At 46.3% G+C, this 27463-nt stretch overlaps 1 protein-coding gene across 1 annotated transcript; it reads left to right on the top strand.

Moving 5' to 3' along the window:
• The first annotated feature begins 9754 nt into the window (after positions 1-9754).
• M1AP (meiosis 1 associated protein) lies at positions 9755-27222 on the top strand. Its single transcript, XM_069014791.1, has 10 exons — positions 9755-9868; positions 15321-15603; positions 17827-18009; positions 19616-19790; positions 22771-22944; positions 23452-23602; positions 24173-24314; positions 24837-25043; positions 25576-25731; positions 25914-27222. The coding sequence occupies exons 2-10, from the start codon at positions 15355-15357 to the stop codon at positions 26052-26054; spliced, it is 1578 nt and encodes a 525-aa protein (XP_068870892.1). The 5' UTR covers positions 9755-9868; positions 15321-15354; the 3' UTR covers positions 26055-27222.
• The last annotated feature ends 241 nt before the right edge of the window (positions 27223-27463 follow it).

A 27463-nucleotide genomic window follows, 5' to 3' on the forward strand; every position in this document is an offset into this window, starting at 1 on the left:
GAATCTTGACAAAACACAAGCAAATGCTACATGAGAAATGATTGAATCCCCCTTCCTAAACCAAGAGGGATACAGAAAAGCCTTCTACCAGCTCTCAAACTAAAGTGCTGTTCAATCTCAAGCCATATGTCTTAAGAGGATGTTTTCACTTTTCCTCACCCCTCCTATTTATAGCACATTCTGCAATCTCAGTTGTAGGTGCAGAATGGGATGAAGACAAAAAAAGAAACAACCAAAAACAAACAAAAAAAACTAGGTTTGAAAGAGAATTCATTTCATTTTTAATCCCACCAAAATAAAGCCACAGTTTGTAGTTTCTGTCAAGATTAAATGACAAGAGTGCTATAATCTGTCTCCTGGAAAACAGAGCATAGCCCTAATGTAAAGATATGTTTGCATGAGAACATTTTGTATGAAAATGTTTTGTGTGCTAGTTTTGTATCATAAAAACTAATCCTTCATAATGTATAGAATCATACAGCCGAGTAAGAATATTATTATAGCAAAAAACTGTATAAAAAGGCTACAACCAAAGAAGCCTCCTGAAGATACCTGACTAAGACTTTAAAGTGTAAGTTAAACCACTAAGATTAGATAAAGGAAAGAGAAATACCCATAGATAGTAAAATAACAAATCAAGTGATCCCATTAGTAGGAGATAGTGAAATTCCAGAGATCAAAACAGGCTCCCCCAGTGATTATTGAACTACTGGAAGGGGCACAACCAGTGTCAATTAAACAGTATACACTAAGGCATAAAACATGAGTAAGAATAGAACCAATAATTACTACATTTATTAATCAGAGGTTGTTGAGAGAGTGTAGACCTTCCTGCAATACCCCAATTCTACCAGTACAGAAGCCAAATAAAAGTTATTGATTAGTTCAGGACCTGAGGACACTTTACTCACAAAATTACAAAGTGACTGAGTGTAGTTTTCAGTTTAGATTTAAAAGATGCTCTCTTTTGTCTGCCATTAGCTGAAAGCAGTCAGGAAATTTTTGCCTTTGAATGGGAAAACCCCAGAACAGGGAGAAAAAGTCAGCTCACATGGACTGTATTGCCACAAGGATTCAAAAATAGCCCCACGATATTTGGAGGTCAATTAGCCAAGGAACTGGAAGCCTGGACACCGCCACTTGGAGAGGGTACACTCCTGCAGTACGTCGATGATCTACTGATAGCAACAAGGACCCGTGAAGACTGCAAGAACTAGACTGTAAGTCTTTTAAATTTTCTGGGACTAAGTGGATATAGAGTCTCCCCTGAAAAGGCTCAGCTAGTCCTGCAGAAAGTTACATATCTGGGGTATGAACTGGCAGGAGGGGAGAGAGCCTTGGGAGACAACAGGAAAGAGGCAATTTGTCAACTGCCCAGGCCAACCACAACCAAAGAACTAAGAACCTTTCTGGGAATGACAGGATGGTGTAGATTATGGATCTATAACTATGGACTCATTGTGAAACCTTTATACCAACTCCTAAAAGAGACTGGGGGAACTCACCTATGCTGGACACCAGAGACTAATAATGCATTTGTAACTCTGAAACGTGAGTTGATGCAAGCTCCAGCACTGGGCATACCAGATGTCACTAAACCTTTTCTGTTGTTCTCACATGAGAGACAAGGACTGGCGCTGGGACTTTTGGCACAGAAGCTGGGACCATACAAAAGGCCGGTGGCTTATTTCTCCAAGCAGCTAGATGTGGTCAGCCAAGGATGGCCCCCTGCCTGCGTGCAGTGGCAGCCGTGATCCTGAACATAGAAGAAGCTCACAAGTTCACACTGGGCCAGCAGATAACTGTTTTTGTCTCTCACACAGTGTCAGCAGTGCTCACACAAAAAGGAAATCACTGGTTAACCCCATCTCGCTTTCTCAAATACCAGGCTGTCCTGGCAGAATCGGAGGATGTGAGTATCCAAGTAACTAACATTTTAAACCCAGCAGCTTACCTCCAAGGCAAAGCTACTGAGGAGCCTGGAAAGCATGACTGCATCGAAGCCATGGAGGCAGTTTACTCCAGCTGCCCGGACCTAAAGGACTCTCCACTAGAAAATGCAGACAGCTGGTTCACTGATGGGAGCAGTTATATCAAGAATGGTGAGCAGCTCGCTGGGTATGCAGTTACAACCACAGACGCTGTCATTGAGGCAAAACCATTCACTGTGGGGACATCAGCTCAAAAGGCTGAAATAACAGCCCTAACTGGAGCCTTGGTGTTGGCCAAAGGAAAACCTCTCAACATTTGGACTGATTCAAGGTATGCTTTTAGGGTGGTACACGCTCACAGGGCTATCTAGAAAGAAAGAGGTTTATTAACCTCACAGAAGAAAGAAATCAAGCACACTACTGAAATCATGCAGTTACTGGAAGCAGTGGTAAAGCCTTCAAAAGTGGCTATAATGCATTGTAGGGGACACTCCCAGGGTAACACTATCCCTGAACTGAGAAATGCTATGGCAGACAAAACAGCAAAGGCAGTGGCCAGTAGAGTTCAGATCCAAGCCCTAACTCTAATTATGATTTAAATTAGATACAAAAAAAAAAATTAGCACAGATAGGTGGGCTAAGATAAAAAGGTCTCATAGTCATATCCAGAAAACTGTTAAAATCATTTATCCAAAGTGAACATTGCATCAAATCACTTTAGATGACACTTCTTGAAGGCTTAAAAAGGTATGAAACAAACTTACATCATGGTTACCCAACTTATCCTGGCTTAAACAATTGTTTGTAATAGCTATTTGTGTTATTGCATTCCTACTTACTGTTTGTATTAGTAGTTACTGTTGTATGATATTATGTACTTGAAATTGCAATGCTTATGCTCAATATAAACAAGTATAAACTTAGAAATAAGATAGAAAAGGGTTCTTACTTTAAAGACATACAAGATTTGTAAAGAATTACAAATAACCAAAGAAAAGGGGGGATTGAAGAAGGGGCAGTCAATAACTAACTCATGTAAGCACAAGTTAACTATTGGGAGACAGCAATGTTAGTTCAGACATAAGATGTTAATTACAAAGCCTGAGAAGCCAAATTCACCCTAATCTTGTCAAGATAGAGGGGACAAGGATCATCTCAGAGATTGCTAAATCATCCCTCAAAGGACTACGCATGCCCAGGGAGAAAGGTGAAAAGTTCAGAGAGGATGACTACTGGCCTTCATCAGAAAGACCCCCGAGGAAGAGGAGAGGCCTTCCTCAGCGCGACCACCAGGACACACAGCGCATGCGTGGCCCATATGCTAATGACTTCCGAGAAATAATTTGTGTAACCACACCTGTCCCAAGGAATGTGATGAATATTCATCATTTAACCCTTAATACTGTGCTGTAGAGAGCGCCAGGTGTGTGTTTGGAGGAGCGATCCCCACACACCCGGCGCGCCGAATAAAGCAAATACCCGCTTCTCTGACTCTGTCTCTGAAGTGTCTCCTGGCCCGGTTGTGGCACGATTCAAACCTGGAGGAGAAGCTTTAAGTGCAGAGTTAAGTGACAAGGAGCCATTGATCCATCCCAGCCTGTGGGGTTGCTCCTTCCCCCAGCTCTCAGCAGCAGCAGGAAGGGATAAAAACAACACTGCTGATCCAAAAGAATCAACCTTGGGGTTTATTTGACCTGCAGGAGGCCCTTGCTCAGGTCCTTTCTCTGAAACAGAAAACTCCAGGGATGCCTCATCCCTGGAAGTGCTCAAGGCCAGGTTGGATGGGGCTTGGAGCAGCCTGGGAAGGGAGGTTTGGTGCCTGCTGGACACACAGAGAAGAGATTCACGGAGCTGCTTCCTCCTGCAGGCTCAGACAGTTTTGCTGCTTGGTTTTTGTCATGTGTCCATGCATTTCCCTCCTCCTCAGCTGCCAGGATCTGCACACCAATTACACCCAGACTGCTGCAGGCCATGATCGCCACTGCCAACAGCAGTGCAGGCCTCCTGCAGGAAAACAGAAGTCATTAAAATTAATAACAACCTGCCAGGCACTCAAGATGCAGTGAATCAGCATTTAAACTCAGACCTAAAGGCTGGGCCTCGTGGGGCTTGGAAGCTGAAGAAACAAGTTTCAAGTAATTGTGTGTTCATGCTTGGATTTTAATTACATCCACGTGGAGACACCATTTGTTATTTTATGAGCATTGCTCTTAAAGGCATGAATTTGGGATAATCACAAAAGCCCAGGGAGGCAGGGAGTGAATCCATCCATCCATCCATCCATCCATCCATCCATCCATCCATCCATCCATCCATCCAATATGTTTGACTGTGATTTCAAGACCCTGTGCCCCTTTATTAGAGCCAGCTCACCCCAGCTTGGTAAATTCTGTGTGAAGGCAACAGGAGGGAAGCCAGGCCTGAACTGCAGGGTCTGTAAGGAGCTCCCAGACAGATGCTCAGTAAATCAGGGGACGTGCATGATCCCATAAATCAGGATCCTGATTAGGGTCAGAGGCTGCACGTGCTGCACAAAGCACTGCCCAGGAGCTGCTGGGCTCCTCCTGTGGGAGGAGAGCCAGAGTTTCTCTCCATGGCAAATTGCAAATTACTGGAGTGTGCAAAGTCCTTGTCTCAGGGGAGTCCAGCACCGAACAAAACGAATCCTGCTCTTTTAGGGATTCTGCTCTCACCTGGAAGTTTGCCTCTAGGGGAGGGAGGGAAGAAATCACTGTTTCTCCAAGGACATCCATGAATGTCACCCATTGGAGGGCACAGGGTGGGCACCAGGCACAGCCCAGGCCACCCATGGATGTTGATATTCCAGTGGAAAAGGGAATTTGTGATTTATTTGCACAAACACTGATCTGGCACGGGAGTGTTTCTGACTATATTCATCCACAGGGTTACCCTTAAGCCAGGCTCTGTCAGGAATGTGCTGCCTGCTTAATATCTTTATTTTCCTGTTTGTTTTCTTGTTCGTTTCCTGGTTCCTCTCACAGGAAGAGCTGCAATTCCCAGTGTTTAATCCTGAGCAGGTTAAATCCCCGTGGTGGAGTTTCATTATCTTCTCCAGGTATGTGGAGCATGAAGTTAATGGGATCAGAGCTGTTCTGGGTCAGCCAGGCACAAAAACAAGGGGAAAATCAATCCATAAAGGTGAATTCTCTGTGGCTGAACACAAACTGACATTAACAGCCTCTTAATTAGCGACAGGGATAATGAAATCACTCGGGTAGGGAAGCATGAACGCATGCACACATCAGAGAATCAGGGAATGGTTTGGGTTGGAAGGGACCCTAAATCCCAACAATTCCACCCCCTGCCATGGGCAGGGACACCTCCCACTGTCCCAGGGTGCTCCAAGCCCCATCCAGCCTGGCCTTGGGCACTGCCAGGGATCCAGGGGCAGCCACAGCTTCTCTGGGCACCCTGTGCCAGGGCACCCACACCCTCACAGGGAACAATTCCTTCCCAATATCCCATCTAACTCTGCCCTCTGGCAGTTTAAACCCAGCTTTAAACTGAAATTTTAAACTCAGCCCTCGCCTTCAGGCAGAAGCCCCATTTCGAAATTTTATTCCATTCCATAAAATTCCATTTCACTTCATTTTGTTCCAAAAAATTTCATTTCATTCCATGAAATTCCGTTTCGCTCCCCTTCATTCCATTTCATGAACTAAAATGACACTTAAAATTTTATTTTATTTCATTTTCCTTCATTCCATAAAATTCCATTTAATTTCATAAAATTGTTTTTATTCAATTTAATTCCATGAAATGAAATTTCCTTTCATAGAGGAATGTTTTGAAATCTCATTTCATTTCATGTCATTTCACAAAATTTCCTTGTATTTCATTTAATTCCATGAAGTGAAATGAAATTTCCTTTCATGAAGCGAAATTTTGAAATTTCATTGCATTGCGCAAAGTTTCATTTCATATAATTCCTTCAAATTTCAGTTTAATTCATTTCATTCCATCCCATGAAATTTCCCGTGCCCTCCAACACTGTTCCTTCAACAGCACCCACACAATTTTGAAAGAAAAGGAAAGGAATTCTCCAAAAAAGTCACAGCTAAGAGGAGCTTCCAAGGAAACAAAAAGAGATGGTTCCAAATCGAGCTGAGTCACTTTGACCAAAGCATTAAAAAAAAGTTCTTTTCACCTGTGCAGGGGACAAGCTCCCATCACCTAAAGCTAAACCAGAGGTGCCCAAATCCAGGAGCGACCAATCCCTCCAGCATGGCCACTTTCCAGCAGAAATGCAGATTTCTCTTCAAAAGAAGGGTGTTTTGTGGGTTTTTTTTTCGATATTCAGCGTTTAAACCAATTTGTTCATGAAAGGGCAGCAATTTGTGCTTCCTTGTCAAACCTTGTCCCAAACTCTTCGTGGAGTCAGGTTTCAAGGATGCTCCATCTAAAGTTTAAAATCTTTATTTTAAAATCACCTTCAAAACATCTGCAAGTGCTGAGGAACCATAATTACTTCAGAATAAGTAACAAGAATAAGATGCTTTGCTTATATATATATATATAAAAAATTAATATCAGCAGATTTCTAGATTTCTAGATTTCAATACCTGGAAAATGATGAATTTTGGACAAAACAAGCCATTGCTAACAGCATTTCAAACCTTGACTAGAGTCAGCACTGTTGAAATCCAGCTGGATCTTTAGTGCCTTTTTTTTTTTACACTCCATTTCAAAGAATCAGCTCTCAATGCCAATCGTTTCCTTTCCTGTCATTCATAAAGAGGCTAATTTAAAAAGCAAAACTATGACGGGTTTGAGTGATTTGAGCTCATGTGCTCACAGGGCTCTTGCAATGCAGAGCCCCTCGTTAATTATTTTTCTGCTGGGCACTTGTAAAACAAAGACTTTTCCTCAGCACCAACCCTGCGTGGGTCTTGGAGGAGCCGAAAATCAGATTTGGCTCTGCACAATTTCAGCTGTTCTGAGAGGATGGCTGGGATGAGGAGCAGAAGTTTGTCTTTCCAGAGGTAGCTGAGTTCAGAGTTCAGCTGGAGATCCAAGGCAGGGAACATCTTCCAAACAATTTTTTCACGGAACGCCTTTGGACGATGACAAATAAACGCTATTTACAATTTCCTTTAGCGAGTTTGCCGTGAGAAATCACTACGGATGGAGCCCAAAGTTTCTTCCTCTGAACTATAAAAAGAAGTTTTGCCCTTTTTCGAGTGCTTCAAGAACTCAAATGTGGGATCTGACATGACAAGGACGCAGCACAAGAGCAGAGCAGGGAGCCCAACGTGTCACAGACACGCCCCAGAGCAGCAAGGAAAGGAAACAAAGGGGGAAAATTACCCCAAAAAATCTTTGGGATTTTAAAAGTTATAAAAACGAACTCCTCCTGCCCTCCCATAGAGCCAGAAACACCTCCTGGATCCCCTCATGGTTGGAAGGGCTCTGCCTGACCCAGGAGTGACGCCGGCTGGAAAATCTGGAAATTGCAGAAATTTCCTTGCTCGGAAAACCGCGGCCAGAGAGGGAACTGCGGGAGTCAGGGGCTGGAATTCCCAGTGGTTATTTGTGCTTTTTTCAGAGCTAAACCATCACAGGACTGTTCCATCCTGTCTCCTTTCTGCCATCCATTTAACCTTTCGCGTTGTATTTCCCCCCCCCAAAATTCCAGCGCAGTTCCCAGGATTTCTGTCAGGCAGCAGAAACCACGAGCTGCTCGAAGCTCACAAAAAAATCTCTGTTCTGGAACCACACTCCAGGCAGCATTTCCCTCTGCAAATTCCAGAGGCTAATTAGTCAGCCATAAAAGAATAAATACTGACCCTGGAATTATGGAAGGGAGGGAGGGGGATGATGCTTTTACTTCCATCAGGAGAGATGGAGGATATAAAAAATTCATCAGTTTACACCTGAGCCATTTCCTAACTGCAGAACCGGGAAATAAAGTCCCAATCGCTCCTGACTTCCAGAGCACCCAGGTTTCGTAGACTTCTGTGGAGTGTTTTCAGATGCTTTGCTTATATATATATATATATATATATATAAAATTAATATCAGCGTATTTCTAGATTTCAATCTCTGTCCGAAATGCCAGCCCTGCCTCCCCGACCAGTTCATGGATGCCTTTCCCTCCAACGTGTTCTCTGTCCCCTATACATGAGCTCAGATTTTAAACCCAAAATATTCACTCTATCCCCTATAGTTTACCTCACATTCCCCCCCCCCCCCCCCCCCCAAAAATATTCATTCCATCCCTGACAGGTTTTATCCCTCCAATTTTCCCTACCTGTCCCCTAGTGATAAGCTCAATTTTACCCCCAAAATATCACCCATTCATCGCCTCAATTTTACCTCAAAATTTCCATTTTCTTCAGCACAGATTAACTCAGTTTTTACCCTCAAAATAATCATTTTATCCCCTAAAAAAAGGCGAGAAACGGGAGAGGACGCCGACTTGCAGTACCGGGCACCCCCCACAGGGCGGCAGCACTGAGCGGGGGACGCCACTGCGCATGCGCCGCTCGCTTTGTTCCATCCCGCCCTTAATTACGGGCGAAGCGGGGATTCACTGGAGTCACTGCGCGTGCGGCTTTTTTGGGGTGATTGTCGTGGATTTTCGGTTTGGTTTGGTTCGTTTTTCGTTTGGTTTGGAGGGTTTTTTTGGGGGGGTTGGGGTTTTTTTTCCCTTGCAGGACCACCGAGTCATTGGGGGGGGGGTTGCAGTTCCTCGTGTTGGCCACCCGGTGGCAGCAGCGACTCAAGCCGCGATCCCGGGCTCGCTCTTTTCTGACCTTTTCAAGCCTTTTATTCTTTTAATTTATAAATTCAGAAGTTAAATTTGCCCTTTCAAACACTAAGGTTCTATAGCCAAAGCTCTCTTACATCTTAAAATCCTGTATATAAGACAACAGACACGTAGGGTTGTTTTGAAATCAATTTTTAATCTATATTCATTTTGTCGATATGTATAAAAATGAGGAGCTTGAAAGGTTTTAGTATTTACACACACGCACGCTCCCTGTGAGTTTTCAGGCATTTTTGGGGCTGTGACCTCCTTTTTCGTGAGGGCCCAGCTGCTCTCCTTGATTCCCTACTCATCCCTTCCCTCGTGCCACTACGGAGCTGGAAGTCAAGAGTAAAAAGGCAAAGAGTAAAGCGGAAAACCAACCCCAAATCTTAATAATTCACTTTATAGTAAAAAGTTGTGTCTTCGTTTACATACCTCCAGTAAAAATATTCCCTCTAGGGAAGTCCTGGATTTCCTTCTGCATTCAGTAAACTGGCATAGCTGTGAGCTGACTCCATTAAACTCTTATCTCCAAAACACACAGTTATCCTTCAAGGAGGGATTTTTGGGCTGTCACAGAGTTAGGAGGGACCTCTGCCCAGCTGCACTGGCCCTACTGATGCCCATTGGTTCTAAGCCACGTAATTCTCTTCATTAATTAGCATTCTATCCCTATTAGTTAATGATTTCTCGCCCTCATCTGGCCCACATTCTTTAGCCCTTTAATCACCTTTCCAGCCCTTAATCCCCTCTGCATCTTCTGATTCCTCCAACATCCTTGAAGGGCCACAAATTTACAATCCCAGATGCCCAATCTTCCAACTCCCTTTGGCTTTGTTAATTGAGGCTCGCCGGGGTTCATTTGGGCAAAATTAATGTTTGGGTGATTGAATGATCAAAGTAACAATACTTTAAGCGGTGGGAGGGTCACAAAGCGCAGGTTTTGGGAAGCAGAGCGACTCCCGTTTCCCCGAGCATCCCAACCTCGGGACTGCGGGAAGCTCTCGCTGCGCATGCGCGGCGGCCCCGCCCGGCCGGGATCCACCCGGGATCCGCCCGGGATCCGCCCGGGATTCGCCCGGGATTCGGGACAGGACCGGGAAACCGGCCCCGCCCAGGTGGGTCCGGGCCTGGATCGCGGCATTCCCACGGGAACAGCTCCGGGGTGAGCCGGGATCGGGAAGCGCCGCCGGCTGCGGGGGGAGCGGCACCGGGCAGGGCCCGGCCCCAGCCGCGGGAGAAGGAGCTTTCTTCCCAAATTCCTTAGGGAAGGCCTTCTCCAGGGTATTTGGGAGTTGGGAGGTGAAAAGCACAAACCTGTGCTTCCTTGGGAAGTTAATTAGTCCTGACTTCCCGCGTTAAATGCAGTTGAGGCATCCAAGGATAGCAGCCTCGGGCGGTGCTGCCGTGGGGCCAAGGGGAAGGAAAACGGGGGGAAAACCCCGTTCAGGGATGGAAGGTGCGCCTGGAAAAAACAGAGAGCGGCCAGAGGGGTTTAGTCCTGGTTTTGCTTTAATTGCAGCACCAAAATGCTCCATCAAGGCCCCAGGTTGGGGGAACAAAGCGGGACCCCTGCTTCCCTCCCCATCCTTCCATGCCACAGCAGGGAAAAATGCCATGGCAGCAAGGAATAATGTCTGGAAAACACAAATGGGATGTGAGGGAGTCCAGCAAAGCTGCTGGTTTGCCCTGACACCCCTTGGTGGCATGGCCACCCTTCAGGCACACATGGCTGTCCCAGTCCCAGTACAGCCCAGTACAGGTGTCCCAATCCCTGTCCAGCTGTCCCAGTCCCAGTACAGCCCAGTACAGGTGTCCCAATCCCTGTCCAGCTGTCCCAGTCCCAGTACAGGTGTCCCAATCCCTGTCCAGCTGTCCCAGTCCCAGTACAGCCCAGTACAGGTGTCCCAATCCCTGTCCAGCTGTCCCAGTCCCAGTACACCCAGTACAGGTGTCCCAATCCCTGTCCAGCTGTCCCAGTACAGGTGTCCCAATCCCTGTCCAGCTGTCCCAGTCCCAGTACAGCCCAGTACAGGTGTCCCAATCCCTGTCCAGCTGTCCCAGTCCCAGTACAGCCCAGTACAGGTGTCCCAATCCCTGTCCAGCTGTCCCAGTCCCAGTACAGCCCAGTACAGGTGTCCCAATCCCTGTCCAGCAATCCCAGTCCCTGTCCAGCCCAGTACAGGTGTCCCAATCCCTGTCCAGCTGTCCCAGTCCCAGTACAGGTGTCCCAATCCCTGTCCAGCTGTCCCAGTCCCAGTACACCCAGTACAGGTGTCCCAATCCCTGTCCAGCAATCCCAGTCCCAGAACAGGTGTCCCAATCCCTGTCCAGCTGTTCCAGTCCCTGTACAGCCCAGTACAGGTGTCCCAATCCCTGTCCAGCTGTCCCAGTCCCAGTACAGCCCAGTACAGGTGTCCCAATCCCTGTCCAGCAATCCCAGTCCCAGAACAGGTGTCCCAATCCCTGTCCAGCAATCCCAGTCCCAGTACAGGTGTCCCAATCCCTGTCCAGCTGTCCCAGTCCCAGTACAGCCCAGTACAGGTGTCCCAATCCCTGTCCAGCAATCCCAGTCCCTGTCCAGCCCAGTACAGGTGTCCCAATCCCTGTCCAGCTGTCCCAGTCCCAGTACAGGTGTCCCAATCCCTGTCCAGCTGTCCCAGTACAGGTGTCCCAATCCCTGTCCAGCAATCCCAGTCCCAGTACACCCAGTACAGGTGTCCCAATCCCTGTCCAGCTGTCCCTGTCCCAGTACAGGTGTCCTAATCCCTGTCCAGCTGTCCCAGTCCCAGTACACCCAGTACAGGTGTCCCAATCCCTGTCCAGCTGTCCCTGTCCCAGTACAGGTGTCCCAATCCCTGTCCAGCTGTCCCAGTCCCAGTACACCCAGTACAGGTGTCCCAATCCCTGTCCAGCTGTCCCTGTCCCAGTACAGGTGTCCCAATCCCTGTCCAGCTGTCCCAGTCCCAGTACAGCCCAGTACAGGTGTCCCAATCCCTGTCCAGCTGTCCCAGTCCCAGTACAGATGTCCCAATCCCTGTCCAGCTGTTCCAATCCCTGTCCAGCTGTCCCAGTCCCAGTGCAGCCCAGTACAGGTGTCCCAATCCCTGTCCAGCTGTCCCAGTCCCAGTACAGGTGTCCCAATCCCTGTCCAGCTGTCCCAGTCCCAGTACAGCCCAGTAAAGGTGTCCCAATCCCTGTCCAGCTGTCCCAGTCCCAGTACAGCCCAGTAGAGCCCTCCAGTCCCTGCAGAGACCTCAACAGGCAGAGCCACCTCGGCACATCCTGGTGTTCCAGGTGGGACGTGCCACAGGATTTCCTGTGGGACCAGTGCTGCCATCCCTTGCTCCCAGGATCCAGCCACCAGTGAGGGGGTGTTGCTGCCTTAAGCTTTTAAAAAAAAACCCCAAAACAGTACAGGAAATGTGAATATGAAAATGTCACAGTAAGACTGAAACTTCAGACTCTGGGGTCACATCCAGGGTAGAAGGGGTTCAGGTTGTAGGAGCCATCGGAATGCAGGGACCTGGAGGACAATTCCAGTCTGCTCCAGCACCTGGGTGTATCCCAGGATTTTCCATGCAGCCTCAGGGGCGAGTCCCTGCCTGCAGCACGTTCTGGGCCCATGAATTATTTGTGTTTCTGTCAGGTTAGTGTGTGTGTGTTGACATGGTGTCATCCCGGGTTCTTAATCAAGATGCCAGGGAAGATGGAGCACCTGCCCCCTGAGGCTTCGTTAGCCGTGCCCATAATCTCATCACAGAGTTATTACAATTCCTATAAAGTTTAATTCTGAGAATTCCAGCCTGTCACTCAAGCCCAAGGTCCCCCTGATAGCACAGCTCTCGTGGTGGGCTTTGAGTTGGCTGTGGTTCCACAGGAGCGCCTGGGAATTCTGCAGGAGCTTGTCCTTGCTCTGCTGCTCTGTCCACACACTGGTGGTTAAAGTTTTATTATTTTTTACTCATTTTTAGTGATTCAGAATTTAAAAATGCCTTTTTCTAAACTCCTACAATGTTATAGTTCCTCTTCTTTTGAGAAAAAACAAAAACCCTATAAAGGTTATAATGAGTGATTTTAACACTAATATAAAGTGACGATTCTTACTAAGATTTGATGATTTTCTGTCAGTAAAAGCACAAGTCTAAAGCCATTTATTTATGATTGATTAGAGCACTGATGAATAGACTAACACATAATATCTTCTATTATATAGGGTCTGGAATAATCTTGTTTTCAGTAGCTTGATTTTATGCGAACTCTTTCGCTTTTTTGTCTTTATTCTTCTGTTCATCCCAACCTTTTAGATAAATCCTTTCTAGGCTAGGTGGACAAAAGGATTCACACCAGAGTGAATCCACACTGCACAGCCAGTTTATTTTCTAGTAAACCCACTTATTTCTGTACCTTGATCTGTTTTGCACATGACAATATTTCTTTTTCCCAGGGTTTTGAAGCTTACTCTGAAAATGGCACCTTTTTAAACCAATTATCTTTAATCCTCTTTAACCAGTGGCTTTGGTGCTACACCTTTTTAGACTTGGATATTATTTAATAATGGTTTTTTATAACAAACTAAGCATGTAGGATGATGTGCAATTGCAGAATGTCCTCAGCAGCCACAAATCACTCATTATAAAGGAGTTTTCTTTCTGTCCCTTTCTAGTTCTGCAGAATTTGTGTCTCCTTGCATTGGGCAAAATGCACATCACCAGCCCTGACACCTGGAGAGTTCTGTTTTATTGAGCAATCACTTAATATCAAATCAGCTGCCAGGACTTGCAGGTTACACAATTCTCATGGAACTGTGGTGGAATCCCATGGGATGGGCTCTGTCAGTCCACCCAATGCCTAAATGAGGATGTCATTTCCCACAGCAACCACTGACACAGAATTCCTCAGTTCTCCAGCCTCACCAGAGCCCAGGGAGGGCTATAAAAGAGGTCAAATATTGTACAGAGTGCTGCGTATAAATCATGTTAATATTGCTAAGCAGAGATGAATTAAGACACCACAATTATGAAGAAATGAAATTCAGCTGGTAAAGAGTTGATGAGGGGCTTATTTTACAAAACCAGTTTAAAATAAGCATAGTCCTGTAGAGCACCAAAAATGAGAGAATTCATTCAAAATTAGGAAAACTGTGTCTGCTTCAGCATCAAAGCTCATTTTCCTCTCTGAAACCCATGCTAAGGCCCAGCTCTTGTGGATTTCTGACAGGGTGGGTTTTGTTTCCTTGTTTGAGAAAGCTCTGGGGGTTTGCAGAGTTCAGTAGCATTGAAGCCTCATCAGAAAAAATTCAGACAGACAAGTCCTTTCCCAGATTCGGTCATGTAATTGAGTAAACTCTGCTGTAAATTGAAAAGCTCCAGGAGAGACACTGATTAAAGTGGTATCTGGCAGTTTTTCATTTGACAATCTAATTCTATCAGAGGACTAATCAAAGCAAGATACCTACATGATCTGTATCTGCATTTATAATATTTTCACCAGCTCTGAAGTGTTCACCCCAGTTTTGAAATTCAGGCTGTGATCACTCTGTTTTGCCTGCACTGACAGGCATCCTAAGGAATCCTAGAAATTCAGATTTTTCTCTGATGATTCTTCAGCCAGATAGAAACTCATTTCTTGCTCTTCCCAAGCCTTGTAGAAATTCTTACTCCAAAGTGCTGGAGGCTGTAGGAAATGTAGTATCTTGTCTCCTTGGTGACCATAAAAGAGCTGTTTGTGTGAGCTGAACATACCACACAAGTGACAGGCCTGGATTCTGACCAGAGCCTGACTATGTGAATCCAGGGCTGCTTCAAACTTTTACTGATCCTGCTGGGAAGGAAGCTGTAGGAAGAAAAAAAATGATCCTCGTTCATATTGAGAAGGTGCATGCAGTCATACCAACACTTTTCTTTTTTGAAGCATTTCCTGTATCTTTAGAAACAGCACTGAATGTTTTTGCATGGATTTAGTGAAGGTAGGATTTTAGAAAGGCTCTTTGCTCACAAAGTAAAAAAAGAGAATTTTTTTAACAGGAAAATGCTTTTGTGCTTAAGATTGAAGAGAGATGGGGGGGTGGGGAAAAAATGTCATATTCAAGGAGCTCATCCCAGGTGTTTGATGCTCTGAAGAACAAGGGTTGGCTCTCCACACCCACAAAGTAAAATTCATGGATATGCAGGATTTTCTTGCTGTGTCCTGCTGGCCTTTTTTAGCTACAACAGCTGGGGATGAAGGAGCAGGGGCTGTTCTCCCCAGGGTTTGGGTGCAACCTCCTGGCCAGTGCAGAATTAGGAGGTGGAGTTCCCAGTCTTGTTTTCCAGCAGCTGATGGATGCACCAGAGCCAGGCTGGGGGAGACCACCTCCCAGCTCCATGCTGCCACCATTTGAAACTGCTCCAGCTGTGCCTGTAAGAGCCTCTCTGCCACATTTTTCTTTAGTGAAAACATTCTGTTTCCTGACCACATGCCTCTTCCCTTTTCTTCCTGTGGGTTTATGAGAGTATGGACAACAATTGCTTTGGAGAAGGATTAGGAATCTAAATTATTGGTGAGCTGTGCTTTCAAGCGAATGGGAAAGGGAGAGCCTCACTCATTGCAGTTCTTTATTTATTTCTCCCGTTCAGATGCATCACCAGGCACGTGACACCCACAGAAGCCATGAATTCCAGAAGATTACCCTCAGAAACACGGAGAATTTTTCCTGCTGCTAAAGCCCCCAGCCAGCAGCCATCCCGCATCCTGGTGGTGGATGTCACCTCCCCTTCCTGGGCCAACACTTGCTCCGTGCTCTCCGAGGCTCTGGAAAACGTCCTGTGCCTGGCATGTGGCCTGGCAGGGCCCTGCCGTGTGCCCCTGCTCAGCCTCTACGTGGTACAGCCCCAGCAGGAGTGTCTGCTGCCCTTCACGGTATGCCCCAGGCTGTGCTGCTGCTCAGGAAAAAAAAAAAAAGTTGTTATTTATATCTAAATTTATCTCTAAAAATATCTGTATTCAGATTTCTATCTAAATATCGGCCCTTCTCAGAGGGATCGTTTCACGGACCTCACGGAAGAGGTGAATTTTCTGAAAGGATGAAGTTTGAAAGGAGGAGTGTTATTTTTTATCTGGTGTGCATAAATGAGGTTTTGTGCTCTTCCTTGCTAAAACATCTGGTTTGGAGCATCTGTGGCACCTTTCATGTGCTGCTCTGTGCTGTACTGCTTCTCTGTCAGAATTATCACACACAACTCGAGCTGTAATAATTTGGACACTGAATAAATATTACCAGTGTGTGAGAGGTTCTAGATGTTGAAGGGGAAAGGTGCAGAGTTAAAATATCTGTGTTGAATTTGAGAAATATCCTGAAATCATAGAATCACAGAATTATCTGGAAAAGTCCTCTAAGACTAAATCCAACCCAAAGCTCAGCACTGCCAAGTCCACCACTAAACTTCCTAAAGTGCCACATCCACACAGATTTTAAATAGAGAGATCTAAATCACTAAGAACAAGTATTGCTCTCATTTAGGGCTCTGCAGAGGAATAAATGTAGATGCAGAATGAGTAGCAGCTCTGCAGTAATAGTTTGGGAATACAAATATGCATCTCAAAGTTCACAAGAATTTTTGAAGATTGTTAGAAGCCATCACACTGAGCACTCTCATTTACACATCAGTGTGAACACACAGGATTAACCCTTCCACTTTATCCAGCACTGGTGGAAACATTCTGAAAGGTTTTGTCGAGTCTTCACCTGGGGAAAATAAAAAAATCAGAGGTCAAGAGTAAATTAGCAAATGGGATCAGCAAGAAGACTCTGGCTAATGGTGGTGTTTATTTTGTAGAAAAGGTTATAGGTAATGTGACAAGGATAATCTTATGACTGCTGCTCCTGATCAGGTGACTTGTTTATTTAAACAACAATTCCTCATTTTGATGGCCACGGTTTTTAAAGACAGAGGAGCCCTTAGATCACAGTTTGGCTTTCCTCATATCACAGGCTATTCTGTTTCACTGAAGTACTCCTATCTCATTAAAGCTTCCTTCCAGAAAGCCATCTAGTTTTGATCTGAAGATAAAACAAGATGGGTAATCAAGTACTTCTCTTGATAGTTTCATCCAGTGGTCAATAATTGTCATTTTGAAACTTGCACCTGGTCTCTAATTTTCATTTATTTGCTTTGTCTTCCAGGGATTTCTTAATATATTTACCCTTCTGTCTAGATTGAAAAACCCACTTGTATTTTATCCTTTCTTCCTCTAAATAGAAGCACGTTCCTTCTCTATTCTGGCTGGTAAATCAAGAACAAATTACAAGTTTAACTGCAAAACATTTTTACAATAATTTTAATAATTTCCAAGCCATTCCTTGTATTCCCTCTGCTGGTTTTTTTGGGGGCAGCATTCCAGCAGTAGACATCAGCTGCTGTACTGAAGCTGTTTTTCAGAGCTGTGTTAAAGGGTGCTTGTTAGACAAATCACATGAAGTCAGGAAAGCCCCAGAGCTGAAAATAGAGGTGGGGAGAGTACATAGGGAAGTGTCACACACAGTTACCCTGGTTTTAATCTCTCCTTGGTGCTTGTTTATGGTCTCTGTTCCCACTGGTCTCCCCAATAGGAGAGCCCATAAAGTTTCCCTGGAAAGGGCAGGGAGGGGAAAACAGAGAAATCAGAGAGAAAGTAGATAACTGTGGGGGAGAGCAAATGGTGACAAGATAAGAAATCAGCATTTAAGCATCAAAAAATTTAATGTGGGAGTGAAAAACAACTGAGCAGAGCCCTTCCACTGTTCCCACTCAGCCCCACTGAAAGCTCACCCTGCAGACCACAGCTCAGGTGTGCTTCAGTGACTCAGAGCTCCACACACCTGAAGCAAACGAGTCAAATGTTCACCTGCTGCCTCTTCAGTGAGGAAGGTGACTTCTGGCAGTAATGCCTGGTATTGTTTTAAATAAATTTTGTAGAGGTCACTCAATATCTTTCCTGAGCCCACCATGGACCAGTTTAGCTGGTGGGTCTGTCTTAACTCTGAGTTCTTGCTGAGGCTCAGGTGAGCTGACATCTTTGGGACCAGCAGCCTTTATCCACATTATGGAGAGGTATTTCACGTTGTTTACCAGCCTTTCCTGCTCCTTGAACTCTGTTTTACAGCAAGTGAAAGAAAACTTTGCCCGAATTCAAGCCTGCATTTCCGAGCTCCGCTCGCTCCCGGCTGAAGGCTGCTTCCCCCAGGGGGGGAATGGAGTGGTGCAAGCTGTGCAGGATGGATTGCAACAATTCAAGCAGTACAGCAGGCACACAGCAGCAGGAGGCTCAACAAATAGTTCTGTTGAGGTAAGGAAATGCTGGGAAGGGAGTGGGAGCCAGCCCACATCATTGTGCTTTATAAATGTGTATCTCATGTGCAGTGAACATGCTGAAAAATTGCAGTATTCAGCACTCTGGTTGTTTCAGAGATCCACTGTCCAGAAATTCTGAAGGAAGATATCAAGTGCTTAAATCCCTCTGGACAGATTCCTGTGGAAAAGGGGACATATCTAGGGAAAGCTGCATGTACAGCAGTCCTGGCCCAGGATGTGACAGATTTTGGTGGCTGTGTTCTCAGCTCTGAATGTGTGTTTTTGCATAAAGGGGAGGGAAGCTGCTAATAACACATGAAAACAGACATCTGAGTGCAGAAAGCAGAGCATGGTTCACAGGAGGAAGTATTTTTTTTTAAGCAGTATCAACTGACATGAAAGAACAGGGGAAAGGACTCACACAGAAATGGTGTTTTCCCCTGGACATAAGAAAATATCAGCTCCAAGCAGTTTTGCATTTCAGACTTCCCAGGCCCAGGGTCCACCTGCCAGTCTTAAAAAAAACAGTCTTAAAAAACAAAATGAGATTTCCCACAAGTGAAACTTTCCAAGTCTTTCTGCTTTGTTTAGGTCCTTAAACCCTTCCAGAGTCTCACAGAGTCACGCTGTGATCAGGCTGCAGTTGAGGCTCACCCCCAGTGTCTGTCCAGGAAACCCTTCTCCTGATTTTCTGCTTTTCTTAGGGCTTTGAGGTATTTTTCCTGACCATTTGAAAGGTGATTTGTGCTTTAACTCTAAAGCTGGGGGTTGGAATGAACAGAGCACACTTTGGACACAAGACCTTTCTTGTCACACAACAAAATCCAGGACATTTTCTGGTGTACTTGAATGAACAAGCTACCTTCAAAATTAAGTTAATCCACGGATGTAGGGAGTTTTTACTCTGCTAAGCAATCCTTGTTCCTCTAGATTATGCAATTTTATTGTACTTCTCTTTGCAAGGGGATGTAAAACATGCTGCAGGGACAGGCTCTGATCACTGACAGGCAGGAGGGAATTTAACCCTTACAAAAGGCCAAAAAAAAGTTTCACTTAAAGGCCTCTTTCTGCTTCAGATACTTAAGTGATTGCAGTTTTTCCCCCCCCATCACAAGCATCTTTTTATGCAGAGTAAGCTGAATTTTTGTTTCCTTTTCTCAGTATCAGACCAAAACTGGGCGGTGGGAATCACACCTACTGCTGCTCTCTTGGGAAATATCTTTAGGATAGACTGAACATGTAAAAAAAAAAATAAAATTCTCATTCAGCTTTTGAGGGAGAAGGCCAAGTTTAGTCTATTTGAACTATAATTAATGTGGAAGTCCCTTCTTACACACAGAGACTCACTGATCACAAGTGCAAAGCACAGAGCACAAAACCTGTAGATGTTCCTCCAGTGAACCCTCTCAATCCATTTCATATTGGCTTAAATGTGAGCCAAAGCTCAAAAAAATTGCTTATAAATCTGCTTTAGAATAGATCAGCTATTTCAGCAAGATTCCTCCTCTCTCCATGGTAAGACCAGTGCTACTCAACATCATCACCTCTCAAGAGAAAATTTGGGTACAGGCATCTCCTGCATGCTCTGATTTGTGTTCCAGATCATGATTTTGACCAGCCAGCCCAGCAGAGAAATGGTAAAGCAGCTGGAAAAGAAGCTACAAGACATAGACCTGGTGAGCCTGCGAAGAATACAGGTCATTGAGGTTCTAAAGAGAGATTTCCTGGAGCCTGAGGACGTGGAGCAGTGTGTGCTAGCAGAGGAGCCCAGCAGTGGTGAGTGGAAGGCAGTTTTAGGGAAGTTATGGCTTTGGGCAGCACGACAGCCACTGGTTCTTGCTCTGGTCCAACCTCTGCCACTTCTCTTTGGGCCATTTAATGTCCCTTAGGTCAGTGGGAACTGCTGTGCCTGGAGGAAGTTTGTAGCACAGCACTTCTCTGGGGCTTAGAGAACTTACAGACCTCATGTATTACTTCAGCTCTGGGTGTTATTTAAAATTCGTGTGTGATACAGCTTTACTGTGGGAGGGGGGTTAAAGAGAAAAAGGCATCGAGTTTTGGGGGTTACACACTCTGAGCATGGAGAAAAGCAGCAGCAGGTAAGCAAGAACAGTATCAAAGACAAAAAACCAGCTGATTAAGAGGCTTGGTCAGTGAAAGTAACTCTTCCCAGCACTGTGCAATGTGCAGCCTGGGAGAGAGGATTAGAAGGGGTTATTTCTGTTTTTCCTGAGGGACAGGCAGTGTTGTCCCTTGCTGTTCATCTTCTTTTGTGGTTGCAGTAGCAAATTTCTGGTCAATTGTCACAGTAGGGACTGGGAATCCTGCAGGGAAGCCCTGGAAGACTCAATTCCACAGAGGAAGAGATGTTCTGTGCCTCTCTGTCACAGGGATGCTTTAGGGAATGCCAAACCCCACCATATTATTTTTTAGAGTGGAGCTTTGTGTAGCCCTTTCACCCAGTAAATGGAATGAAAACATAAATGTGGACATCAAGGCCACTGAAATGTCATGTGCTGAAATTCTAATTTTCTGAGTCAGGTGAACTACTTGCTCTCTAAGAAAAGCAACAGGGGATGAATAGGTCAGATAATTTGAAAAACGAGCCCACCTGGTTTATAATATCCATTGGAGCTCCCTTCTTCTGTTTCAGAAAAAAAAAAATCCATTTTACTATAAAAAAATTGCAGTAAAGAGCATTGAATTTGCAAGATCCAGTGTGCAGGAAGTGCAAGGTTAGTGCTGTGTTGAACTACAAAATAAATATTGTGGTGCAGCACTTCATCAAGAGCTTCATTTCACTGAGGAGATTTCTTCCATTAGTTTATTTAGGGGCTATTTGAACCTACTTCTATTTTTAGTATCCAGAGCAGCATCAGGATATCCCCTCCACAGGCTCATTCCCAGGGTAGTGCAGCTGGGGAGGACTTCAATATTTTGAAACTCCCACACTGGCAAAACTTAGAACAGCTTTGAACATGCTGAGATTTCGGAATCAGAACAAACTGATTTAACTAAACCCCATGCAGAGCAGGACATTTGAGGTGGGAATAATCTGGGGGAGTAACCAACAGGCTGCCAGGCCTTTGGATGGGCTGGTCTCTAAATTGTAACCTATTATTATTATTATTTCTCTTCCCCTACCCCATTACACTCCCTGAAAGCAGCTTTGCCAGACCTTTTGCTAACAAAGGTTAATATTTGCATGTGCTGGAGATAACGGGTCCCAGCTATTTCTGTTTGGGAAAAACAAAAACCAAGCCCTGCAGATAAAGCACTAATGCATTTTTTGTGACCACAGCCCAACTTCTGCAAGTCCCAGGGCTCCATTCTCTACATGGGCTCTGCTCTCCAGGAAATTTGATTCCCATTGCACAGGAGATGTTGGCATCCCAACCTGTTTTTCCTAAGCAATGAATGCAGTGAATTTATTTGGAATTGTCATGTCTTGTGCCAGCTGCAGATGTGTAAGTGATTAAATATCTATTACAGAGGAGAAAGTAAAAAAAAAAAAAAAAAAAAACAAACAGGAAAATATTTACTGAGGGAAGATCTGAAGCATTTACCAGCCCCAAAACACAAATAATCCCCCTTGTCAGCTGTGTTTTGCTGTTTGTGAAAGTCAATTACATGGATTTCCTGGTGCTTTGTCTTCTGAGCTGTTAATGCCCTCTTCAGTGCACATCCCTGAGAGAAGCCCAAGTCCAAAATCCATAGGGAATGCCTCCAAAACAGGAGGGTGCATTCTGCAGGGAAATGGGAGCAAGGCTCAGTGTCAGGGCAAGGGGCTGGCAGTGGAACAACTCCATTAATGAAGAGTGGCTTCCAACTTAAAAAAAAGAAGAAGTAAAGAACAGAAAAAAATGGAATGAAAGGTCCTGGCAGGCAGGGACAGTCAAAGAGGATGATAAGGAAAGGTTTTTAGTAGCAAGGGCAGTGGGAAAGATCTCCTGTTGTGAGTGGGAGTCACGTCTGCTTTGCTGCAGAAGCACAACTGATGTGCTTCTAGTGCCTTCCTCAAGGCTGGGAGGTGGGGACAGTCCAAAAGTGGGTCCTGTAGAGCATTTGAAGAATGACAGTCATTACAGTAGTCCTGGATTATTTGCCAGGTAGAAATGAATGAATTTCCATGATTTTTTTTTTCTTTGGTTTTGGGGTTTTTTTAAATGCACAGTGACGTTTTTGCCAACTAGAAGTACTAATGCATAAAGATTTCTCAGTGTAGATGGATGTAGCACTGTTTTTTAATCCCCCTACTGGCCTGGTAAACACAAAGCGAGGGGAAAAAAAAGGCTATTTCAGCTATTCATTCATCTTCTCAGAAAGCCTTTTCCACATCCTGGCTATATGGTAAAGCTATTTGTGCTACCAGACTGTACCTTCTGTCTTTACAAGTGGCTATATTGCATGTCATATGGCAAATTGATTTTTTTCCCCTTCACTTTATTTTATTTATCCCATTTTATTTCTCTGCTGGACTTCAAGCTAGCTTCTTATTTAGATGCACCTCTGAGGTATTATTTTTGGGTGGGTTTGGGGGTTTTTTTGCAAGGGTTTATATTGTTCATACCCTGCCCTACTCTGCTGTCTAGCCTACATTTCTCCATGCCTAAAAGCTGGTGCTACATCACACTACATTTGTCTTCACCTCCAGCACAGGAGTTTAAGAACTGCTGGGTATGAGAAACCAGCGAAATCTTTTCAATGGCTGAAAATATTGGTGCCTTTTCACCTATTTTTTTTCTTTTTCCTGCAGATATGGCAATCCTGGGAATGGACATCGAGGTGCAAACTGTAGAGGACAATGTCATCAGCCTGGAGATGCTGTTTAAAACGTGGCTCCATGACCAAGGCACAGAGAGGGAACAGCTCCATCTCCTCCTTCCCTCAGGAGGCTTCAGCCACGCTGCTGCACCCAGGAACACCTTAAGTATTTCATTTTCTTTCCCCTCTGCTCCCATTCAGGGAGCTCCTGAATCCCTCAGCCCTAAAGGTGACCCAAGATTTTCCTATGGGCATCTTCCCTCCCATTTAGGGACCTGAGTGGGATCTGGGGGTAAGTGGGAAAGCCATCAGGCTTAAAAAGTTGCTGCTTTGCTGCCATAGCTGCTGAGGCTGCAATAATTTCCATTCTGCAGCAAAAATGTGCCTGGAGGGGCATGTGAATTTATAGCCATGTGGTCAAGGTAAAAAGGAGTCTTTTAGATCTCGAATAGCCCTGAAAAATGTGTTCAAAACTAAGAGTCTGTGCCAGAGCTGCACTTAAATGAAGGCTGTCTCACAGAGGGCCTTGGGGACAGGTTGATGCTTTGTGTCAGGCTTTAGTGTTGTCCCTCCCTCAATAACTGCTAGAAAACATTAATTTTTAAGTGCTTTGAGCATGTCATGTGCTAAACATTGCCAATTCCAGCAAGCTAAACCATTCTCCTTCTCCCAGTGTGCCTGAAGTGCGATTTGCAGGAGAGGCTGCTGGACCCAGCCCTGCTTTCAGGGCCAGCTGATGGCACTGGGAGAGCAGCAGATCCCAGTTCTCCCTGGCACGTGGCAGCCTGGCCATCCACAGTGCTGCACAAACTCCGGGTGCTAAAGTAAGCAGTGCTCCTTGCCTTCCACTGGGTAACTGGGAGAGGGTGTAAGAAAAGCTTCACCTTCCTGTGTAGTGTCATCCTGGGGCCTGGTGACATCACCAGGAGGCTCTGGGGTGCTGGTGAGCCAAATTGTGGTGTGAAAAAAAACCCCAGTTCCATAACTCATCCTCTCATGGAACAGCACAGCCCACATGCAGACCACAGTCACACCTGGTGTCACCTCAGCACACAGTGAGTGTGACACCATAGGTGTCATTCATGCAACAGTTCTTTCCCCCCAGTGAAATGTTTTATTGCAATAATTCTGCTCTCTCATTACCTAGTGAGGCCACAGCAATTAATTAGATGCCAGAGCCTGAGCTAATTAGTTGGAGTAGTAGTAAAAAGCAAGCAAAGCCTCACAGTGCTGTGATTTCACCTAAGAATTTGCTTTCCTGGCAGCAGTTCATGGCACAGAGATGCTCTCCAGTGTCTTTTCTGAGATTAATTTATAGGAAAAACCAGTGTAATTTCTGAGCTATGCAGTTGTTCTTAAAATCACGAGCACTAACACGAGCTGTGTCCCTGCAGGGCTCTGAAGTCTGAAGGGGTCTGTGAGTCTGTACTCTATGGGCTGCCCTTCATCATCAAGCCCACAAGCTGCTGGCAGCTGGACTGGGATGAACTGGAGACAAACCAGCACAGCTTCCATGCTTTGTGTCACAGTCTCCTGGTGAGTGTGTGAAAATTGCAGTGTGATGGGGAAAGGAACAGTCAGTGCACACCTTGTAACATCTGCCTGGCCTGCACCAGGAAACATTTTAAAAGCTGCAGCTTCATCTCATGGGCCAGAGTTGGGCTTGGAAATCCTTCCATCTACTGGAAAGATGCTACAGCTCATCAGACTTTACAGAAGACCCTCAAACCTACCAGAAATGAGTGTTTGGGGTGTGAAGTGCAAACGTCAGGCTGGGGTTAAGACTTGCGGCTTTAATTGCAAAAATAATTAACCAAGGCGTGGAGTGTGGAGAACTGGCCGTTACTGACAAGCTGTAAAGCAAAATTGGGTGTTTTTCTTAAGAATTGACTTGCTAAAAGAACAAAATAAATGCCATACTGTCCTCAGCCCTACTGCAGAATAGTTTCCCTTCCCTGGTGTGTGGGCGTGCCTGCCCTGAGCCCCGCAGCTCCCACGGTGGCAGTGCTGAAAGAAGTGGCTGTTGCCTGTTGTTCACACCTGGATTTTGCCCTTTAGAAAAGGAAGTGGATGCTCTTGGCCAGGCGTGAGCCCCAGAACGCTGGACCAAACTGGAACGTGGTGGTGCATCCCTATTACGTCATTGTCCCCTCCGACTCTGCCACTCTCCTGGTGAAAGCAGTGGCCATCAGAGAGCTCCTGCTGCCATCAGCCTTCCCAGCCCTCCTGGCTGAGCACCCCGAGCGAGTCCAGGGCCCCATCGAGGTGAGTCACTCATTATCAGCTCTCATTATCACCTCAGCAGATACCGAGAGAAGGAAATGGCTGTGACACTGTCTGGTGACAGCTGGAATGTGATGGAGCACTCCAAAACTCCTTCCCAGCAGACAGCTCTCTTCATGGACAGCAAATACCTGTCCTTTGGAGCAATTTGCATGTCTGTGGCGGGGGGGAGAGGCCTTGTGAAGCAGAGTTGAGGGTGACAGTGCCCAGAAAGGGTGCTCCAGCTTGCTGGCTGGTTCTGGGCATGGGGAAGGATTGGACTGCATCCTGCAAGGGAATGTTTAAATCCATGAAGATCTGTTTGCAGATGCCTCTTGCTCTATACACGGCTAAGAGTGCTCCTTGTGGGTAGCAGCACAGCCACAGATCCCTTTTACCCTTCACTGTAGGGTGGCTTAGAGTGTCTACAACTCTGTCCCTGAAAAGGAAACCCAAAAAACCACAAACATGCAAACCCCACAGCCTCTACCTGTCACATCCCGTAGCAAACTCAAGTTCTTTCTTCCAAGAGCAGAGTGCCCTGAACAACTTGGAAGTGGAAGTTGCTTACAACCCCTTGCACCTGAAGAGCAACCTCTACAAATACCTGAAGAGTTCCTTGTACAAACCTCCACACCGGCAGCAGCCCCAGCCCCGGGAACACCGCCCGGAGCGGCACCAGCCCAGGCAGGTGAGTCCCTGTGTCTGTGAGCAGCCTGGACAGGCTCTGATGTTCCCTCCTGGTCAAATTCCTGCAGGAGGGCTGCAGGCAGCTCCCTGTGCCCAGCAGGGCTGGGTGTAGCACCGGCAAGGCGAGGCACAGCCAGCACCTCCTCCCACAAGATGCATTTGTGTTTTGTCTCTGTCTTGCAGCCTCAGAGCAGAGCCAAAGCTGCAGTGGCTCCCCTGCTGATGGCTCCCTCTCCTCTCCAAACGTTCAGACCAGCAGCAGCCAGGAGAGGCTCCTGTGAGGGCTCCCTGCTCCCCAAGGAGTACGAGGAGTTCCTGCAGTGAGCACCAGGACCTGCCCCTGGGCAGCCACAGGTCCTGGCTCAGCAGCTGGCCGGATGTGGTCAGGCAAGACACTGAGCTTGGCCTTGGTCAGACAGGCACTTCCCATCGTTTGTTCCTCCTTGTTGTTGTTTCACGGTTGTGTTCGTCACCGAGCCAGTTCTGCAGGAAGTTTGCTGCTCGGGGACCCTCTGTCCAGAGATCCAGCTGTCCCCTGCAGCAGCAGCACCACATATTTCCTGTTCTTGCCAGCACACGTCACCAGCCTGCCTCAAATTTGGGTTTCTGAGACTGGGCTAGCACAGGCCACAGATCACAGATCTGTGGGAGCAGAAGAGCTGCAGGCAGGGCAGGGAGGAAATCAGACAGACAAGGCAGGCAGCCGTGCTGAGCTGCCCTCATCCCACAGCAGCAGGTTCGGTGGGGTGTTTGAATAGGGATGAAACAGGGCTCTTGAATTTAATCTTAAAGCCTGGAGTTCTGCTCTCCCAGATGATTTGGTTGCTTCCGAGATTGGCCTGGCTGTCCAACGCCCCAGCTCATGAAGGGGGTTGTAGCAAGTGCCAAGCCAGGGCAATTCCAGAGAATTCCTGCCCAGATGCCAGCCTGTTTTTCAGTGCAGGTGTAGGGCAGCTGCCCCTGGCACAGCAGGAGCCGAGGGCAGCTCGACCAAGCCAAGGTGGGGTGGTCTCACCAAGCCCCTGCTGCTGAGCACCAGCACAGTTTGTGTTCTACTTAGTTGGTTCTGAAAGCTGTTTCAAAATAAAGTTACCCTCCATTAAGTTCATTTTGTGCCTGTGGTTTCTGACATGTCCAGCATTGCTATCCCAACACTGACCTGTGCTTCCTGGGAAACAGCTGCAGGTGAGCAAGGGCACGAGGCAAACACCACAATCCCATCGGAGCCATCTCTTCTCCCTGAGATCCGAGCTCTGACAGGCCCTGCTATCCAACCAAAGGCATGGGCTGGCTCTTCTGTGCCCTGGCATCTCATCAGGCAGCTGCTCGCAGCAAGACATCAAGGACAGGTATCTTGGAAGACAGGGCAGATACCCAGGCAGGCCACAGGGATTGCTGGGTGCAGGCAGGAGCCAAGGGCAGGAATGAACACACAAATGGCCCAGCCTGGGGCCTGCAAACCACTCAACAACATAAAAATGATAAAATCAGGTCCAGGGAGGGGACAGCAGGGAGGTAATAAAGTTTCTGGAACCACCTCAGCCTCCCTCAGATATCCCAAAACCCATTAGACTTTTCCCCTTCTCCTGCAGCAAAACCTCAGTGGAGAAGAGGACCCAGCAGAGGGGAAGAGCCACAAGTTGGTCCTGGCCATAGCTAAGCTATATTTTTACAAGACTGAGGCTTTCCCCCTGCAACTTGGGCACCAGATAAATGCCTAGAGCTCATCACCT

Source organism: Aphelocoma coerulescens, chromosome 4 (assembly GCF_041296385.1).
Source record: "Aphelocoma coerulescens isolate FSJ_1873_10779 chromosome 4, UR_Acoe_1.0, whole genome shotgun sequence".
NCBI classification, from domain to species: Eukaryota; Metazoa; Chordata; class Aves; order Passeriformes; family Corvidae; genus Aphelocoma; species Aphelocoma coerulescens.

Excerpts from the sequence above, each read along its gene's own strand:
- M1AP (XM_069014791.1), top strand. The coding sequence starts at position 15,355 with ATGAATTCCAGAAGATTACCCTCAGAAACACGGAGAATTTTTCCTGCT. Across the intron at positions 15,604-17,826 it reads AGTGTCTGCTGCCCTTCACG|CAAGTGAAAGAAAACTTTGC; the intron begins GTATGCCCCAGG and ends TCTGTTTTACAG. Across the intron at positions 24,315-24,836 it reads CTTTGTGTCACAGTCTCCTG|AAAAGGAAGTGGATGCTCTT; the intron begins GTGAGTGTGTGA and ends TTTGCCCTTTAG.